The sequence below is a fragment of the Pangasianodon hypophthalmus genome, chromosome 15 (genome assembly GCF_027358585.1).
Source record: "Pangasianodon hypophthalmus isolate fPanHyp1 chromosome 15, fPanHyp1.pri, whole genome shotgun sequence".
NCBI classification, from domain to species: Eukaryota; Metazoa; Chordata; class Actinopteri; order Siluriformes; family Pangasiidae; genus Pangasianodon; species Pangasianodon hypophthalmus.
The window spans coordinates 5,022,435-5,042,530 of NC_069724.1; the positions used below are offsets into that span (position 1 = coordinate 5,022,435).

General features: G+C 40.1%; 2 protein-coding genes across 2 annotated transcripts; one reads left to right on the forward strand and one right to left on the reverse strand.

The window, feature by feature from the left end:
- The first annotated feature begins 1,144 nt into the window (after nt 1-1,144).
- On the forward strand, nt 1,145-6,299 carry prdx5 (peroxiredoxin 5). Its single transcript, XM_026938549.3, has 7 exons — nt 1,145-1,231; nt 1,587-1,773; nt 3,046-3,180; nt 3,398-3,529; nt 4,713-4,751; nt 4,947-5,011; nt 5,903-6,299. Exons 2-7 carry the CDS (start codon nt 1,696-1,698, stop codon nt 6,009-6,011), a joined length of 558 nt encoding a protein of 185 aa, XP_026794350.1. The 5' UTR covers nt 1,145-1,231; nt 1,587-1,695; the 3' UTR covers nt 6,012-6,299.
- A 39-nt stretch (nt 6,300-6,338) lies between these two features.
- nxf1b (nuclear RNA export factor 1b) lies at nt 6,339-20,096 on the reverse strand. The gene is made up of 21 exons (XM_026938548.3): nt 19,845-20,096; nt 17,546-17,777; nt 17,257-17,425; nt 17,071-17,154; nt 16,699-16,803; nt 16,451-16,531; nt 16,238-16,307; nt 15,239-15,327; nt 15,025-15,132; nt 14,837-14,946; nt 11,452-11,488; nt 10,797-10,868; nt 9,738-9,793; nt 9,535-9,642; nt 8,525-8,583; nt 8,247-8,362; nt 8,116-8,158; nt 7,931-8,003; nt 7,659-7,841; nt 6,751-6,811; nt 6,339-6,633 (listed from the first exon to the last, which is right to left on the reverse strand). Exons 1-21 carry the CDS (start codon nt 19,876-19,878, stop codon nt 6,595-6,597), a joined length of 1,929 nt encoding a protein of 642 aa, XP_026794349.2. The 5' UTR covers nt 19,879-20,096; the 3' UTR covers nt 6,339-6,594.

A 20,096-nucleotide genomic window follows, 5' to 3' on the forward strand; every position in this document is an offset into this window, starting at 1 on the left:
ACTTAATTCTAATGAAATTGAATGAAGCCTTAATACATGACTTTGGCTTACTTGTATTCATACACAAAACTAAGGCATTTTGACATTCATTAAAAACCAAAGTACTAACATTCACTTCATGAGAATGATGCATTGACTGACAGCTCGCACAAACGCTTGCTGATACATAAAAATTATTAAAAATAAAATTACACTCCGTTGTCTGTTAAAAAGTTTGCCAGAGTATAACTTTTGATAGAACATTGTGTCATCGTGGGACGTGTCAGCCAGTAGGAGACTGTCTTAGCACCGCTTCAGTTGTTCACATCAGTTTTGAGGGAGATGATGTGGTTGTGGGGTAGCAGCTAAAGTTGTACAGTCAAGCATTAACCATAAGTGCAACTCATGGCGAGCCTATTTTTCCCCATTCTGATGTTTGATGTGAACATGAACTAACGCTCTTGACCTGTATCTGCATGCATTACGCTGCTGCCACGTGATTGGCTGATTGGATAATTGCATGAATGAGCAGGTGTACAGGTATTCCTAATGAATCTGGTTTTTTTTTGTTTTTTTTTGATGGATACCAAGTAAAGAAAGATACCCCCCACCCCTTGCTCTTAACTGTTCATACTTTTTCATCACAGTTTGCCCGAGTTAATTCTAATTTGCAATAATGCAAAAAAAAACAAAAAAAAAAAAAGTTGGATTTTCAAGTGGAGGAAAGGAATGAAGTCGTAAGATAAAACACTACACTTCAGGCCCTCCAAAGTGACACGGTGTAGAGCACTGTAGGATAAATGATGTCCCTGAAGGTTGTGCATCACAAGTTCCTCCTGCTTTTGTGTCAAGGCGTGAAGTTTCTTATCAGTGACTGGTCCTGGCGTGAGTCAATGCGGTTGCAGAAAACACTACAGAAATTTGGTGACCAAAGAAAAGATGAAGAGATCAGTGTGACACTGAATGGAATGGAAGAAAGTAATTGATATGGGAGATATGCTGCTGTATTTACAGGACAGAGAAAGAAGATTTGAAATAGATGTGGAGATAGCAATGTTTCTGCTTGACTGACAGGGTCTCTTTATCACAGACTGACCAATCAAACTAAGAGGGCGGAGCTAAACCACGACACTGAAGGTATAAGAAGAGCGGTGAACAGTGTTGCTTTCTAGAAGGTTGTAAGGCCTCGGGGAAGTGTTAAGGGGAAACGCTAAATGTGAACACTAAACTGTTTATTTTAAAACTACACTGGGTAAATCACCTTTGTGTGTCTGTGTGTCTATGTATGTATGTGTGTTTGTGTATGTCTGTCTGTGAGTATGTGTGAGTGTGTGTCTGTGTGTGAGTATGTCTGTGACTGCTTGTCTGTGAGTGTGTGTGTGTGTCTCTGTGTTTATTTTAAAACTACATTGGGTAAATCACCTATGTGTGTGTGTTTGTGTCTGTGTGTGTGTGAGTGCGTCTGTGTGTGTGTTTGTGTGAGTGTGTGTCTGTGACTGCTTGTCTGTGAGTGTGTGTGTCTCTGTGTTTATTTTAAAACTACATTGGGTAAATCACCTGTGTGTGTGTGTGTGTGTGTGTGTGTGTGTGTGTGTGTGTGTGTGTAGGGGGCGGGGCCTTATTAGAGAGTAGTAGTTGTGACACTTCCAGGCTGTGCTCTTCAGCTGCCCGCCTTTTCTTCCTCTCATATAAAAGCCACTGAAGTGCTGAACAGTTATGTTCCTCAGAGGACCCCGAGTGTTCAGCTTCATCAGACCACTTCATACTGCGGTCACTGCAAACATGCCCATCAAGGTAAGAAGCTCGTTTAGCCGTAGAGTCGGTGTTGTTGTTGTTGTTGTTGTTACACACAGTTCCGGTTCCACTGTTTTATGTTTCCATCACTTCCAGCACGCGCTGCGTGACGGCCATGCTGCCTGAGCTAGTGACGCAGCAGAGTGTTTTTCAGTGTTACAGCAGTATAAATGCTGTTATTCAGAGTGTTGCTGTGACCAGGCGGAAGTTTGGTCGGTTAAACATTCTCAAACATTCTCAACTCAGTCGCGACATCATCAGCTTGGTGTATTTTGCACAATGCACAATTCTTCGGCTACACGTCTTTTAAATTCATCTTGCATGCTCCATCTTGTCATATTTCTTGTCTGCAGTACACATTATGCCCAAAATAAAACTTGTGACGTTACTGAAAGGGAGGCGCTTGCACAGTCACGGTGAACTGCGCATGCGCATTGACAACAAACACTGTCAGTTTTGCTGTCTGAAGCAGCTGATGTCCAGTCCTCCACTTGTCCCCTAATGCAGGGGGTTCTCAAGTTTTCCATCCAAGGACCTTTTAAACTGTAAAATAAATCCCACAGACCCCCTCAATACAAATTTATCTCATGAATGAATATTTGAATGAATTTTGAATGAATAATAATAATAATAATAATAATAATAATAACTTTTCAGTTGTGATTTCCACCACTGTAACTACAAGGTGTCCAAAAAGTCAGGAACCAATGAGACTGGGCAAATATGTTGAGCAAAATCCACAAAAACATGATACAGCGGCTGAGAAAATGCGTAAGGGTGAACATGTAGAGCATATGTTGTATTGTAGTAAATACTAAATAAAGTATATGTGGTTTTACTCCCATTGGTTCCTGACTTTGAGAACCGCTGTTTTAAAATGTTTTCTCCTGGCAAAACAAGTTGGACCTTTTTGTTTGCACATTTTATGCCATTGTATACACGTACACAGACAAGATTCATTCATCTTTAGAAATTGCTTTATTCCAGTCATGGTCTCGGAGATATGAGGTGGCATCGGTAGACGCCGAGCCACTGTATATACTTAAATACATATCCATATACAGATTGAATGACCATATAAATCTACTTGACTTTAATACCACATGCACTGAATATACTAGAGCTTATTGTCATCCTATTAAACCTGATTAACTACCAAGCTGAATTGAGTTGAACTGTGTTTGTTAGACTAAGGAAATGCTAAAATAGACCGGGCAGGGGTACGCCAGTGAGCAGGATTGAAATACACACATGTATATCACTCTTTCCAAGGTTGGAGAGAGTCTGCCAGCTGTGGAGGTCCAGGAAGGAGAACCAGGGAATAAAATTTCCATCGCCCAACTCTTCAAAGGGAAAAAGGGGGTACTGTTTGCAGTGCCAGGGGCCTTTACTCCTGGATGCTCCAAGGTAGCTTACACACACAGCACACATGATACACAGTCCAGGACAATACAATACACTTCTGATGGTGTGGTGTTCAGTTACAAAAGATTCAGTTGTTCTGCCTACTTGGTTATGTTGTACTTGCTGCTCAAAACAGCCGCATTTATGATCATAATTCATGAATTGTAAAGGTTAACTTATTCAGCATGCATATGTGAATGTGACTGTTTGTGTGGCTCAGACGCATCTCCCTGGATTTGTGGCTGACGCTGAAAAGCTGAGGAGCAAAGGTGTGCAGGAGGTGGCCTGTGTCTCTGTGAACGACGTGTTTGTCATGGCCGCATGGGGAAAGGAACATGGCACAGATGGCAAGGTGAGCAGGGAGCCCAAGGCATAAACCACTGATTTCTACAGTTGTAGAGAAGTAATGATTTGTAATCCTATGGCGTTTACCCAGAAGAGGATGTGTTTTTTTTCAGTCTGGTTCCCGTCAACACTTTCTTCCTCATGACCTCTCAGGGACTTTTTCATTGCAACTATCGCTGTTGGTTTGTTCTGTGTTCATTTGTTCTGGATCTAAATCTATATTCATGTTTCTGTAAAGCTGCTTTGTAACAATGCCTATTGTTTAAAGCACTACGCAAATTAAATTGCATTGAATTGAATCTTATATTTACACAACTTAACGTTACATCAGTTACTGAGCATCACTGAGGGTGGGTGTAATTACATATCCCAGCCCGAGAAGCTGTTTATCAGAACAAGCTTAGAAACCTGTTAGAAACCTGATCTTCAGCCACCATGAAGGATGCTTAATGGGTTATTCGGTGTATTGTTCAACTGGAAAATGGCCTTTCTCCAAGTCCTCATATGCAGGTTTTTGGAAATTGACTTCCTTGTGAATTCCCCAACCAGCACTGTGCCGAGTTGTAAAGAATAGGAAATAAGGAAATTGCGAGCCTACATTAAAGATGTTTAACAGGTTTGGCAGCGTATTGTTTAACTGACAATCATTGTTTTGCAAAGTCATCCAAGGTAGGATTATTAGAAATTTTGGTTCCACGGAAATTCCCATTTCTCAGCATTCAACAGGGTATAATCTCCCAGTTTGTGGAAGGATGTAAAGGACAACAGTGTGCCATTATTACCCAGTAATTTAAACTGTACTGTGTATAAAGTGGATAATTTTTAAATCAGAATTTGTCATCCCAAATCGAAGACATGATTGGGAGAATTTGAACAGTGAGGGGCAATGAACCCTCTCTCAGCTCCCTTTCTCCAATCTACACCTATGTGTGAAATCATTAAGTGGTTAAAAAAGTTAGGGCTGCGCCTGTGGAAGGTGTGAGCATGGTAACTGCAAGGGAATGATGAAAAACACCACTAACACCTCATGGGAATAAATGTAAAGAATGTTCATTGATTAGGAGTGAAGTTTCCTCTCTTGGTTTGCACAAGGTAACTTGTGGAGAGCTTCAGTAGAGCTCATTAAATATTAAGTTTTGTAATTTGTGTATCACCACATTGATATCTGAAACCTTTCCATTTCATTATAGGTGCGAATGCTGGCCGATCCCACAGGAGCCTTCACTGCGGTAAGATTTGTTTTTGATATACCTACCGTTCTCATTAACAATGCAGGTATCAGGAAATTGTATGGAAATCCCTATGCAAATGTGTCTCACCACTACCCGTCTGAGCCATGCGCCGTGGTTTGCAATGTCAGGCCCTGTTTCCTGTTTTGGACATGTGAACATGGTGTAACTACAGACTACATTCTTCTTTTTCAGGCAGTGGATCTCTTTCTGGACAATGATGACATTTTGAAGGTACTTGGTAACAAGAGATCCAAGAGGTAAGAATTATTTTCTAGGGCAAATTATATTTGTGCTTGTGTAATTATAAACTATAGGGAACCCTAGCTTATTTCCAGGCAACAAAAGATATCTGCAGCTTCAGTTAAGCCCTTTTCACCCTGCTAAATAATTTAGAAGGCAATATTTTTTTAATGTTACCTCCTTATGTTATCCTAAACTAGCAAAGTTGCCAAGTAGTGAATTGCCCCAGCTTAAAGGTTCATGGGTGGTTCTCAGAAACCCCGTATGGTCTATACTAACAGCTCACTCCAGAAAATAATTAATTCAGTTGGGACTGGAACCTACAACCTTTGAATGGCTTCAACTCTGAGCCTAGAATTTGAATGTACCACAGAGCCAAAAATAGGTTTTGCAGCTCGGAATCAGTGCCAATTTCTTGGAACAGGGTTGATATAAAAGGAAAGACAGTGCTAGGATTCACACCCGGGCTCTTCTGTTTACTTCGACAGCTGCTTTAACCAACTAGGTCACAGTGACACACCTAGCTTTCAGAATTCATGATTATGTCCAACGGTAGTCACTCGAGCAGTTTTGCTTCTTTCTATAAAATTGTAATGGAAAATCTGAGTATTGAACATGTCATGACAGCATTACTGGATTATTAAACATAAAAGCTTGTCAGGTTTCAATATGCAAAAGTAGAAAACAGCAGTTTACTAGGGAAATGGGGTGAAGGTTGTAGTGTTGGAAGCATCAATCTGGAATATTCAAGTCAAAGTGTAAGTTTCAATGTCACATCAAGCAATTATCGTCATTAAAACAGGTATTGGGTGACTGACCAATAAGATCCATGTTCTTGTTCGTGTGTTTGAGTTTAAGATTCCTGATAGTAAATAAGATTTTGTGTAAAATTGCTATATCTTGTGTAGATATGCAATGGTTGTTGAGGACGGCGTGGTGAAGAAGCTCAACGTGGAGCCTGATGGTACCGGTCTCACCTGCAGCTTAGCCTCCAACATCCTCTCTGATCTGCTCTAAAGCACAGACAGCATCTACATCCTTACTGTGACTTATCTTTCAGTGATCAGTATTTTCAGTTTTGCTTCAGTTATATATATTAAAAAAAGTGTCGGTGGCGATGCAACTAAAGAAAGCATAGCAGTACTGTAATAGAGGACGCTACACAGTTGGGCGAGACCTCAACGCACAACATGAACTTCATACGCACAGTAATCTGAAATGCTGCACTGCACAATACCATTGCTCTTACTCTAACACTGTTATCTGTTTGTCTATAAAAATAATAAACAGAACTTTTGCATTCCAGGGAATGTTTTCTCAGCTTCATTATGACCACAATAAACATTTTGATTGACTTTTTCAAAAAATTTTAATCAAAACAACATTCATAAAGAAAGTTTACAAGGAAGTGATGTATATACTACATTTTTGTACAGAATAAGTAGCTGGTAAATATTGTAGAGAAAGAACATCACCAAAAACAATGAAACCGGTAATTTAAATCAACAATAATTACATCAGATACAAACACAAATCGAAGCCTTGTTCTACAGCTCATTGGACAAAACATGATTATTTAAAAAAAAAAAACAAAACATTTTCACTTTATGAAAGCGACATCTGGGATCTTTCCTCGGGCCTAAAAACAGAAACACTGCTTAGGAAATGTGTTCAGTATCAACAACAAAGTGTACTGGACTTTGCTATATTTGCACAAATTGTTTTGCAAATAAACAAGTTTGAAATGACTGATTACCTTAAGGTCTGTGAAAATCTGACCGGCCCGTTCAAAATTCCAATCGTTGTCTTGCAAGCACCTGCAAAAAAAAAAAAACAAGCAAATGACTGTCAATAACTACAATGCAAAGTACCTGTTACACATGTACCCATGTGTGGTTTTGTTGAAATATAGTACATTTCATAAAACATACTGTCAATTACTATTGGTACCACTCATGAAAATGAGCAGAAACAAATGTATGTTATAGAGAGTTAAAGAGACGCTAGTTTTATTATCTACAATATTTTCTAAACATAAATGGTTCTCTTAGTAGTGCAATTCTTCTGCAGAACGTATTTGAGACAATGTCTAACGCAGTTCAAGAACAGTTACAGATGGATCTTGGACCACTCCTCTATGCAGAACTTCAAGTTCCTTTAAACTATTACTGGTGTAGGGTTGTAACTATTTGGATCGATGCATCAATTTAAAAGACTAACTGAAATGAATCGAGGCAACAATCCTAAATCTATTCAACTATAGCTGATTATAAATCAGTTGTCATTAGAAAAAGACAGACAACGTGTGTGTAAAAAGGTAACTCATTTTTAAACTGATGTGTAAATAATTTTCTAAGCTGGAAAGGCCATTTGCTTGGAACTCTCATACGTAAAATAGTCCTTCTCTATGTTCTCATCATTTACGAATTAACGGTAAGCCTCCGATATGCATAGAAATGTCTGTATGCACGGTTGATAAATGACTGTGTGAAATACTGCATTCCTACATCCATTCCTGTGTTCTTCTGTACGTGTGAGGTCCTTATCTTGGCTAAAGATCTACCTGGCTCAGACAAACAGGTTTTGGGACAAGATATCGAGATTGAGATCCTAACTGAATGTCGACTGTATATTGTGGTGTGGGGTAAAGCTTTTAAATCTTACTTCTGAGACCACTCCAGATTCATGCCTGACTGCTGGGAGAACGCAGAGAGCATTTCCTGTTGGGTGGCAGACAGCGTGGGCACAGGGCTGCTGGAGGGGGTCGGGGCCGGTGCGACAAACGCTCGCCGAATCTCCTCCGTCGTGGCATTTCGGACAAACATCTCATCATTCACAATACACATCCTGAGAATACAAGATGAAGCATGCATCAGCAGTGGTACAAGGTAGCTGTGTCCTCCAAATCATTCAAAGATTCGAGAGAAGGGCCTTACGTTCCATTTCCAGGGGACACGGCAATGAACACACGAGAGAAAGCTCTGTATGAGTCACGAGAGTTGCCATCCACTGGAGGAAACACAGAATGAGAGAAAAACTTGGCAGCTGGATCTTGCAATAGAATTACCTGCGATACTCCAGTGTTTTTAATTAATTTCGAAATTAAAGAGCACATCCATACCTTCTTTAAATACTCCACTGACCGTGAATGACAGCAATGTGTTCTGCGAAAAGGGAGAAAAGCAAGTTAAACAGATGCTAAGCGACTTAAATGCAGACTATCTGAGCACTAGCATGGTGAAATTCACTCACAGTGTAGGTGTTGACATCGACATTAAACGAGGCAATGTCATGCTGGGTCTTGGGAAGCTCATTCAGAAACGCGACCACGTTCAACCGTGTGTGCTTCAGCAAGCGAAACCTTGTAGCTGAAGGACCAGAACAATAAAATATTACTTAAGGTGCAATGATGAAATGGTCACAGGTTAAGTCAGATTTTACACTTTGTGTAGATGAAAGAAAAAAAAATCTTCCATACAGTAATAATCCAGTAACTAAGCAACTGCAGAAAATAAGAACAATATTCTTACTGGAATCTTTCACTCGCTTGATGTTACGATTGTCCTTCAGGTACTCTCCCAAACTGCTTCTACAAGAACAATAAAACAAAGCGATTAAAAAGACCTAGCATTAGCTACACGCAGCCACTTTACCAAATAAACCTACCATATATGTGCACTTTGTAATGTAAAATTACTGACTCTGTTTGTTAGCCACCTGCTGTACTGAATGTCAGCACGGCTGTGATGTGGCTGCAGGTAATCACAGCCGTGCTGACATTCAGTACAACAGCATGATTGCAGTCGAGATAAATTTATACATTTAAAATTTATATCCAGAATTTATATATTTCTGTAAAGCTGCTTTGTGACAATGCCCATTGTTAAAAACGCTATACAAATAAAATTGAATTGAACTGGAATATTACTTAAAGTCCACTAACCAAAAATTTCCAGTCAACTGCAACCCTGTGGTAGTAAACTGACACTGATTGTGGGCTGGTGTACAATTAATACACAGTGTGCATGGGCAAAAAGAGTGTATAACTGTACACTTACACGACTGACTAACAAGGAAAGTGCACCTAATAAAAATGACCAGTTAAAACGCAGTTTAAATCTCCCAGCAATGCAGCTGATTTCGGCCAAGAGAAAAAAAAAATCCAGAAAATGAAAGATTAAATGGTTCTACAACATTGTTTCAAATCTAACACTTTTCAAACAGTTGCTAGGGGAAGAATGTTTTGACACCATGCACAGCCACAGCCACGGAAAAAAAAGACATATGACAGTGATAAAGTGATAAACTAAAAAAATTTCGTAGACTAGTTGCACAGAAAATTTTCTCTTTTTGGTCCAGTGTGTCTTTCCATCTGGTTTCAACCAAAGATTTTAATCTGAAGCATCAGCAGCACTCACAATAGCACAACAATGAGTGTAAATACAAGGTAGTGCTAAATTGTACTGTGTGTTGAAGGACATCCTATAGGTGCCAGCCAGAGAACAGTCATAAAGACAGACAGGAGGCGGATATACTCTACCTGGAAGGGTTCTGCGAGGAGAACGGGAGAATGAGTGAGAACGTTGCTCCATCGTGATAAGCATCAAGCAGAGGCTGTCTGTCTGCTGAGTCGTATATAGCGTAATACCTTAGACAAGAGAAATCTATTTATAGCTTCAGTCACAACCCTGCTTCGTATTCATAAACACAAACTAGACATTCAGAATTGTGAGAGCAACGTACTGCTGCAGGAAGCAAGTGATCAGGCCCTTCAGTTCTTCTGAGCCAAAGTAACTGGGCTGGATTGAAAAAGATTCAGATTAGCTCACATTTAAACAGTATACCAACATGCAAAAAGAGGGGTGCCAAACAAACGTCCCGCAGGCTGGGACCAGCCCGGTAGCGGTTCTAATCATGCCCACCAATTAAAGTTTAGAATCCATGTTTTAAATTAAAATGGTCTGGTTTACCGTGATTGAATTAAAAGGTTCAGGATGAAGAGCTAGTCTCTTATTCCACTAGGGGGCAGATTGGAGCAATAAACTCTACAAACTCAGCTACTGATAAGATGTGCTAATATTTAATTTTTCATTAACAAACTAAACATTTGACACTGTAAAAGCACTTTCCAAAATAAATACCTTAGGAGTGATCCTATGTTATGAATATACTGTAAATCTAAACATGTTTTAATTGTAAATAATTTTTACAAACTATTGATTTCACCTCCCTCACTTCAAAATTATGGATTATTTTGTGTGGACTGACAAATTCATTTAAGTTCCTGGCTGTAACACTTAAAAATGTGGAAAATTCAAGGAAGACGGGAAACCGTATGCAAGCCACTATGTACTTTTTGGTATTTTTGCAGTTGTGGCCTAATGGTTAGAGTGTCGGACTTTCGAGTCGAGTCTCAGGTCCGGCAGGGATTGTAGGTGGGGGGAGTGAATGACCAGCGCTCTCTCCCACCCTCAATACCACGAATGAGGTGAGACCCTTGAGCAAGGCACCGAACTCCCATTTGCTCCCCGGGCGCCGCAGCAAAAAAAGGCTGCCCACTGCTCCGGGTGTGTGTTCACAGTGTGTGTGTGTGTTCACTACTGTGTGTGCGTGCACTTGGATGGGTTAAATGCAGAGCACAAATTCCGAGTATTGGTCACCATGCTTGGCCACACGTCACTTCACGTTTCACTTACATGTTTAATCCTTTTAGATAAATGCCAACAAAAAAACACCTAAAATAAGTTTGACACCCCTGTGCTAAAGGACAGTGGACTGGTACAACATTATAAGTGAAGTTACCTTGCATGGAGGAAGAACGGCAGGAGCAACCTCCAGGTCAAAACCAATGGGAGGAGGAAGATCATGTCCATCCTGTAGCAAAGAGAAGAAACAATGAAAAGGTGTGATAACACCTTCGGCCAACTCTTTGATGTTCATGAAATATAGAGGTGAATTACAAAAATGATGTGTGTCAAGATCTAATCCTAGAAGGTGCATTTCCACTGAAATCCAGGAACATTTTGAGGAACTAAAGAGGCCTGGAACTGTCCTGGAGCACAGTGCCTGGACAAGTCTGTGTACACCACACTATCAGACATAAACTGTACAACAGAATCAGCAAAAGTACAGCAAGATACCAAACATTGACGCATCGTTGCTCTTTAGCATTTTTTGCTTTGTTGTACAATGAATGCAGAGAGGTCAAAAATTTCACCAGGCAAGTCGATGTAAAGACTGTATCTGTCCAATCAGCAATGCTCAGTACATCAAGGTCTACCACACAAGTCATAGGAAGCAGATAAGTTCCATGAAACACCCTGAAACAGTTCCTAAAAAGGTACCTGAGGCAGAAATGCACCTACTGTGTGTCAGTAAATACTGTGAGGGGTGGGGGAAAAGAAACCACTGATTGTGTCAGATACACCTGACTAAACCAGTGATGTGCAGAGCCTACCAGTTTGAGCAGTCTGGGGAACCTCTCCCGTATGGCACTGTCCAACAACCACAAAGACAGAAGACAAGAGAAATTCACGGTTATTTGAGAAGAAACTAGATAGCAGATATTTCCTCCCACTGGCCACATACACCACTGGCACAGTCACCCTGAAGACATGAAGTAAGGACAATTCATCACTGGGCATACAAAATTAAACAGGGGTTTATTTAATTAAATAATACATGAGAGACTCTACAAAATTCATGACTTAAACCTGAGGTGCTTACATACACAATCTGTTTTCTGCTAAATATATTTACCCCAGCCAAACAAGATACATAAGCTTCAAATAATTGTAGGCATCTTGTTACAGTCTGAGCAGCATCACTCACAAAGACACAGCAAAGCTGTAAGCAGGTCAATGGCAATAACAATATTCACAGTGCTTGTATGTTCCCCTACCCCAACAGGAATGTAGTACTTACCCCTCCACAATACTCACCATCGGCCCCCTACGCGCCGGAACACACTGACACGCAGGCTCTGAGGGGTGGGGGTGAGGGAAGGGGAGTGTGTGGGGTAGAGGTGGTGGACACGGTCAGTACTTTCAGGCACATAGCGAGTGGACTGAGGTCTCTCGGGGGCCGTGGTGAGTTCAGTTCGACATGCCATTACTAAATAACCGTTTCAAGTCAACTGTAAACTAATTATGAGTAGGACAACGGTATTTTCAGTGCTTAATCGCTGTGAGGTGGTTATTTAACAGTTAAAGCAGTTAACAAAAAACTATGATCAGGTAAAAATTCACATACATAGCTGTTGAACTATTGTGATTTTTCAAATTAATCTTTCTGTAATCAAATTTGTAAGAAGACTGCATTTAAGCAGAACTCAAAGTATCTAATTTTTCCTATGGAGCACACTATCTATATTGATGAAGGCCATTTAAAATAAGCTGGGGGAAAAAAAGGCAACTTAAAGAGCAGAAAACTTTACATGAGACAAATTTCAGCATAGAAAAAAAAAAACATGGCATTTGAAAGTAAGGAAGAAAGAGCAGCAATGAAGCTGAACCCTGAGCTTTTATACAGAGTACTGCAATTTCTCATAATTCTGGCGACGCAGCTATAAAGAGACAATGAATTGTTCTAAAGCGTATAACCTAACACTTCTGGACCCAACCAATGCATTTAAAAATGGCCGGGTTTTCTTTCAAGAAAAAAACAATTGAAGCTAAAGTTTTAACGCTCCTAGTCAGCTATGTCTAATTTTATGTTATTGTATCTTCACTACAGTTTATGAACTTGATGCTTACTCTAAATTTGGGATGAGAATATGGCCACAAAGCCCACATTCCAGTGTTCCTCAGTTTAGTAACAGCCAAGAGAGCACTTGCTTTGTTTAAACGTTCACATTACTGTCCATGCACCACGGACGTGGAGCTCCAGTTTTAAGCAACAAACTCCCCATTGGAGTTATAAGGGTCCCAGCATTGCTGAGAACTGCTTGGCTTGAAGGATTTTCTTAAATCCCCACTCCCTTTCCTCCTCCACCCAAGAGCTCTCCTCAGTGCGGTGTTAGCAATCCACATACTCCTCTTCTTCTCTCCTAGGGATCTTCATTGTTTGCTCTATGCTGTGTGCTGTGGCCAGCTTTGCGACTGTGCCTGCCTTAGGTTGTCCCAAGTTTATGGAGGGATCTTACCCGTCTTTGGCTAACCAGCCTTCGTCACTGGCCAATCAGCAACCTTGGGTTGAGACCTAAGCTCAACCCATATATGAGGGGTGGAGGGGATGGAGGTGGCACCATTACAGAGCGGTTGAGAAATCAAGAGCACTTCAGTGTGCATAAACTTTCCACACATGCATTTTCCTTCTCTTCTAGTGTCAGCTTAGGCCCGATGCTCTCGCAGGGTTAAGAGGCATTGGGCGTTGAGTGGTTAAATGGAGTTGTTTCCTAAATGACTAAGAATAAGCCAAGTAAAAGATTCATATGTAGACATAACTAAAGTCTTCCACTAAACTGACCTTGCTGACTAACAATATAAATGCAACTGTATGAGCAGTAACCTGTAAAGAGCAACAGAGCCAACTGCACTGCAGGAAAATACAGAAAGAACGGAGAACTGAAATTGCAAAAAGGTTGAGGAGAAAAGATAACAGATAAGCAAGAATCTTTATCCTTTATGCTATACTATACCACCACACTATTTCAGAAATACACGATCACGATACATAGTACTACTATAAACCTGTAGTAAACGCCTTGATTTGTTGTAGAGTGATTGTGTTGCGTCTACAGTTTGGTTTTATGTTTCATGACAGAAACCGGTTAACAACATGTCTTGTGTGCGTCACGTTCTGTTTCAGAACAGAAGAGGCCTAAGTGATATGATTATCCTTGCACTAGCGATGGGCTAGTTGGCAAAAACATATCAAATACCCTTAGACATGTTCAGGGAGCACAAGATTTGCTAAGATTATGATGACAAATAACTTGTAGTAGAAATGCTTGACAATATTGGCATAATAGGCTAGTATCCAGTCAGCTGCTTGTCACTATGTGGGTTTAATTCACTAGACAGAGGCCCCTCTGTTTACAGACTCCCTAACTTTTTTAAAGAAATATGCAGTTGGTTTTGTGCAGTACTGACAATACCCACCATACACCCAAAAAGCATATTGTGACTTATACCACAGCACTGTTGAATTCTCAAATCCGTTTCTTGGTAACATGTCAAGTTGCATTTTTTTTGTCTTATTAAAGAAATTACAGAAAATAAAGACTGATGACTGGTGAGGGAAAGACTGGTTATAGCCGCTATAACATTAAGGAATAATAGAGACTAAGTTACCTTCCATAACATTAAGCATATCTTCAAACTGATTGCATCATGTGATTAATTAATTTAAAAACAAAACAAACAAAAAAAACATTGTAATCAATGGCAAATTGCGATGGTATAAGTCACATGAAACAATAAAATAATAACGATATGTGCTGTTATAGGAAAATGATCAACCACGGGGAAAAAAAACAACCTCTGTGCTGGTTATTTTCCTATACAAGCACACGTCATGTTTTATTACTCATAATTTACAGAATAATATTAACATAACGTCATATTGCCCAGTGCTACCTTACACATGGTGCACTAATCTTCCATAAGATAGCAGTGCTGAAAAATGATGGACATGGTACATTTACTCCATTTCCTTTGGTTTCTACATAAGCCTTCTTCGCTTCCATTTGGCTCTGCTTGAAAGGGCTCGTTGACCTCCAGGGAGAAGATGTGTATGATGTACACACATACACACACACACACGGACATTCACTCACCCAAACCACACTCATTCAACCTTTTCCACATTTCACTGCACTACAAATTAGAAAAAGAACTGACCTAATGTAGTCGGCCTGGTCGTTAAAGTGATCGCACAGAGGGTTCCTCTGCAGTGACAACTCCACCAGCCTCAGCCCCTTCAGCTTGTCCAACTCTCTCTCCGTCCTGATCTGCAGTGAACAGAGGAGTAACTATGAGAACCAAAAAGACAGAGCGACTCCAAATGTAATAAAGACAAAACTCCATACCTCATTGTGTGAGAGATTCAGAATCTTCAGATTTGGGACTTTGCTGACAAGCTCAGAGAGGTCATCAAGTTTGTACAATCTGTTGTTGCTTAGGTTTAAACAAACCAGCTGTGAAGAGAATGAAGGACCAGGGTAAATTAGATTTTTCCATGTGATCATTAACATGTATTCCATTTCATGCTATGAATGAAAGACAAGCGATCCTTTTCTGTACCTCAGGGATGTTATCCTCAATGATCTTAATGACTGCCTGCATTGAGTTCTTCCTGCTAAGTGCCACCTCAATGTTCAAGGAAACCAAATCTGTCACAGGGAGAACGACAATGACAATGGAATAACATTAGATAAATACATTTTCTGCTACACTTCTGCTACACTTACAGCTGCAACTTGGGTCAAGTCACAGTCATAATTCAACTACATTTACCAACAGCCAGACATTCCAGATGAACTAGTCTCGCAAAAGGCTGTGTTGTTCTTCACACTTGGTTAGAATACTTTAGCATACACTCGAGACCGATCCTTGTCTCATTTGTCGTAAACAAGGAGCTGTTATCATATACGACGTTTTTGCAGACCGACAAGAAATGTGTGTTTTTCACGATGCTCTCAGTGCGAGCACATATACCACAAAGGTGGGCTAATTATAGTGCTTATAGTGCTTAATTATAGTATAAAAGACTGGTTTTATACATCAAATATCATAATCCTTTTCTTGCGATCACAAAAATAGATACAGGAAGTAATGTGACACGTTGAACCTGTCACGTTATTTGGTCTGTGGTGTCGAGAGTGAATAGCTTCTGCACCAGGGATCAGCTGAAGTGAACCCTTGAACACCTTTTTCAAGAGGAGTAGGGATCTGTTTTCTGGACTGAACCTGGGCTTGAGAACAGCTTTCATACTTCGTACTTTCATACAATCGGGCCAAACTCTGTCAAACGCAAAATGCATGGGGGGGGAACCACGCAAGTGTGAAAACGACCTAATCGCAATTTTTCCCCCATAAATGTTTTTTCCAATTGTTCTTTGTCTTTCAACCATAATTAATTTGTCATCTGTAACTTCTCTAAATATACTTTAACATATCACACAGCACAGAGAAAGTTTACAGCTGTTAAACATTTGACGATTAAGCTGTCTTCACATAATCCTAAATATTTATGAGTGTTTAATTAATGTGTGAATGGCGGCATTTTAATATGCAACCTACCTGGGTCAACTCTGATGTTGTTCAAATCAAGGGCCTGTTGTGAACCGTCAAAGCGCTTGGACATGCATTGCTGTAATAAATGTTAAAAAAAAAAAAAAGGTTTCACTGCAACACATCAACCTCTTAACTACTGCAGGGCCATTATTTTACAAGACATTTCAAGATCAGTGTCAAAGTTGCTGCATCACTCAGGTGTCAGCCAGGTTCACTCACCTTCAAATGCTCCAGGTCCTCTAGCTTCAGGTCCTGTTGGGGTAAGCTCGGAGGCTGGCACTGATTCAGCAGGACTGCTACCTGTTAGGCCCAGAGCAGAACACAGAAAACTACCGAATTACATTTAAGGTGAAAAGATATTAAACAAATGTGGTAAATAATCCGTTATTAGGTTTTCGTCTATGTTATATCATAAATCACTAATCTAGCCAGTTTTGGTACAGCATATGTATTTTATAACACTGAACCTTATATCCATCTTTGTCTGTGATTTTTCTGGATACTTTGGCCAAAGCATGCGCTGTAGTAGAATCATCAACGTAGAACTGTGCTCGGTTTCCTTCTGTATGGTACTGTAAAGAAGAAAAATGTATAGTTATTGTATTCAAACACACACACAAAAAAACTCAAACACATTTGAAACAAATTTTTTTTTATTTTTTATTGTATTTCAAATAATGTGTGTGTGACTCATAGACAGTAAAAACCTGTATTTTGCTTTGCGGTTGGAACTAATGTCAGAATCACTGTTACAGAAAATTAATCAACACCTTCTGACCAATGATAATTCAGAATTTAACAATACTGTGGTATAATCACTAATTTCATATTCCATTTACCTGTATGGCATGGAATGGAATTGTGCAGATGCTCTGGAGTGCAGAGAGAAGCCACTGTTTTTCATATTTTTTCCCATGGGGAATCTGAAGAGACACAAAAAAAGGATCAGTAAAAGGATTAAAAACAAATATTTGTTTCATTTCAAGCCATGGACATTATGGCAAAGCAGCTAATAAAACACTCACAGTCATCTTGAACCAATTCTTACGGCCTCCACCTCCATCAGCTACGTCTCCACTGCCTCCTCCACCTCCTCCCCTGTTCCCACGCCCCCTGTGGTTACCACCATCTCCTCTCGCATCCTTTCCTCCTCTTCGACCATTGCGTCGATTTTGGGGCCGCCCATAAGGATTACTACACAGAAATGAAAGCTTGTGTGATTCGGATGCATTCACTGCCTCACAATGGACACATAAGCAAAACTCTTATTATAAAGAAATAACACAGGACATTAAACAAGAACTGCGATCTCACAATCTCCGTTGCGATCCCCCGTCATGAGAGTCATCCGTCATTGCGACATCACCATCGTCGTCCTCAAATCTGGATCTGGGACCAGGCCCGCCACCTCCGCCTCCACCTCCACCACCTCCTCCTCCTTGGCCTCCACGATGTCTTTGCTTCGAGATCTGGTCGCTGTACAGTGGCGCTCTGAAAGGTCCCCTGCCTTTCCTGCGATGCCTGGGTCCGACACGATCATCGTGTTCTGAAAGACGAATAATCAATTCACCTTGCTGGGCACATTCACCATTAACACTTTCTATTCTTCTAACATGGCGGCCTTGCAGAAGTCATACACATCTGTAGCAATACCTGGACTGGGCACTACAACACAATCATTACAAGTTATATGTTGATAAATTGGTAACTCTTCGGTTACGGGTTGGAAGATTGTATTCTTAAACCATAGAAGTGTCAAAGACTCACTGCTGTGCCCTGGAGTATGCCCTAGAGTCTTTACTCTAAACCTCTGCAAACCTTTTTGAGCAGATGTTAGCGACTGCCCTGCACTTCATGTGTCTCTACAGCTCGCACAACAGCTGCTGGTTATACAAGTTTAGAGAGCAGGTTCACTCGAATCACCACCAGCGTGTAAAGCCTGACTGAGTTGCACTGAGTTCCCAAAACCCAACCGCTGACCACCATTATCATCAACACCCACTTCCTGACCACCATAGCTCCCAACAACCAATCGCTGATCATCAACGTCCTCAATAACTAACCACCAATCACCACTGTTTGTCCCTCCATAACTGTTTTTTTAACACTTTCCTTGGCTATATTTACAAGTAATAAAAGCAAGTCGTTCTCTCCGTAATCAACTAATACTTCATTTCATCTGCCTCCTCATGTCTACATGTCAGCTAAATAGAAATACATTTCCACAAAATAACATGCTTGTTTCATTTATATACATACACAGTAGGGCTGCATAATATATCAGAATTATCAAAATATCGCGATATGCATATCACAAGGGCTGGCGATAACTGAATGATTTTAATACTTCAAAAAGTTACGAAAAATCAAAGTTTTAGGGCGACATAGATAGCAGAGAATGCTTACTTTTCCTCAAAAGAACATGAAACGTATGCTGGTTATGTCATTTTCATTTTTTAGATATATAAATATAATTTAAATTGACTTATAGCATTATCGTACTGCATATCGCATTATTTAACAATTACAGCATTTTTCTTCAATATCGTGTAACTCTAATACACAGTTCTGGATATTCTTTAATTCTTTTAGTCTGCATTCTTGATAGTATTTAAAATTATATAAATGTTTGTATTATTATATATATATATATATATATATATATATATATATATATATATATATATATATATATATATATACTAATCTATGCATAAATATATTCAAATAGCTTGTGGTGCCATGACCAAATACGACTTTGTTCACTATGTTAAAATCATTTACTTTACATTCTGATAAATCTCTCTTCTATTTTATGTCTTCAGAAAAATTGAAAACCCAAGACCACCCTGATAACACCAATGTGTAAACTGGAGAATGACGTCATCCAGTAACCCCGTTACAGCCCATGATCGCAGCTCTCTGCCCCCCAGGATCTACGGTGGCCCGCAGGGCGTCTGGAAAATGACGGACATGAGCCCCGTTAAAACAAAGAGCAGCCGTCCGGCCCGGACCTCAGTTTTCCAAACGGGTTTTCTCAGCCACTTAGTACACTTGTGCTGAGGTCGTGGTTTAACAAATATTATTTTATCATGTTCTAACTATCTTTCAGGTTATTTGTAAAAGTAAGAAATAAAAAAATCGACTATTGCACCTTTAACTACTTTACCAAGAAAAGCACTGGCAGAACTGAACAACTTCAACGATGAGGCCACGCAGTGAAAAACGGCTGCTAGCTGAATAACTAGCGAGCTAATCATGTTAAAACTTAGATAAATATAAACTAGATAAATATAAACTAACCAGGACAACAAAAAAATGACAAACTTAATTAATTATTCTTGGTAGTGATTAGTTACCGAGTTAGGCGCGCGTGCGCTGAGAGAGCAACAGTTACGTTCGGCTAACAACCAGGTCACACTTCAATGCTAAAAGCTAACGTGGTTAGCCGTAGCTAGCTAACCAAACGACGACTAGCTGTAGCTCGAGAGTCACTGTAAAACAGGACTTAGGGGAAAAATAAAGAAAGGCGCTACACTGTTAGTTATTTTTGCGTAAACACACTGACACCGCTAAGCTAGTTAGCAGCCACAGGCTAGCGCTGTTCACTCACCACTGTAGAATCGGGAGTCGTCCGCTGTCGCCATTTTGCGTTAAAACAACCTAGCTAAGCGAACAGCTGTCTTGTGACCGTTATGTTTTCAGCGTACGACCAAAACCAAAAACGACAGCAATAAAGGAATAAAGCTAAGCCTTGTATGAGGTTAGCTACAGAAAAGCAGATCGTTGCTTTGTTTTCTACTGTCTTTTTTCTTTTGAACAACGCAATGTAGTAGTGCGCATGCGCCCGCTCATCTCTTCTTCT

Excerpts from the sequence above, each read along its gene's own strand:
- prdx5 (XM_026938549.3), top strand. The coding sequence starts at position 1,696 with ATGTTCCTCAGAGGACCCCGAGTGTTCAGCTTCATCAGACCACTTCAT. Across the intron at positions 1,774-3,045 it reads CTGCAAACATGCCCATCAAG|GTTGGAGAGAGTCTGCCAGC; the intron begins GTAAGAAGCTCG and ends ACTCTTTCCAAG. Across the intron at positions 4,752-4,946 it reads CCACAGGAGCCTTCACTGCG|GCAGTGGATCTCTTTCTGGA; the intron begins GTAAGATTTGTT and ends CTTCTTTTTCAG.
- nxf1b (XM_026938548.3), bottom strand. The coding sequence starts at position 19,878 with ATGGCGACAGCGGACGACTCCCGATTCTACAGTG. Across the intron at positions 15,328-16,237 it reads CAACATCAGAGTTGACCCAG|ATTTGGTTTCCTTGAACATT; the intron begins GTAGGTTGCATA and ends TCCCTGTGACAG. Across the intron at positions 9,643-9,737 it reads ATCACTTGCTTCCTGCAGCA|GTATTACGCTATATACGACT; the intron begins GTACGTTGCTCT and ends CTCTTGTCTAAG.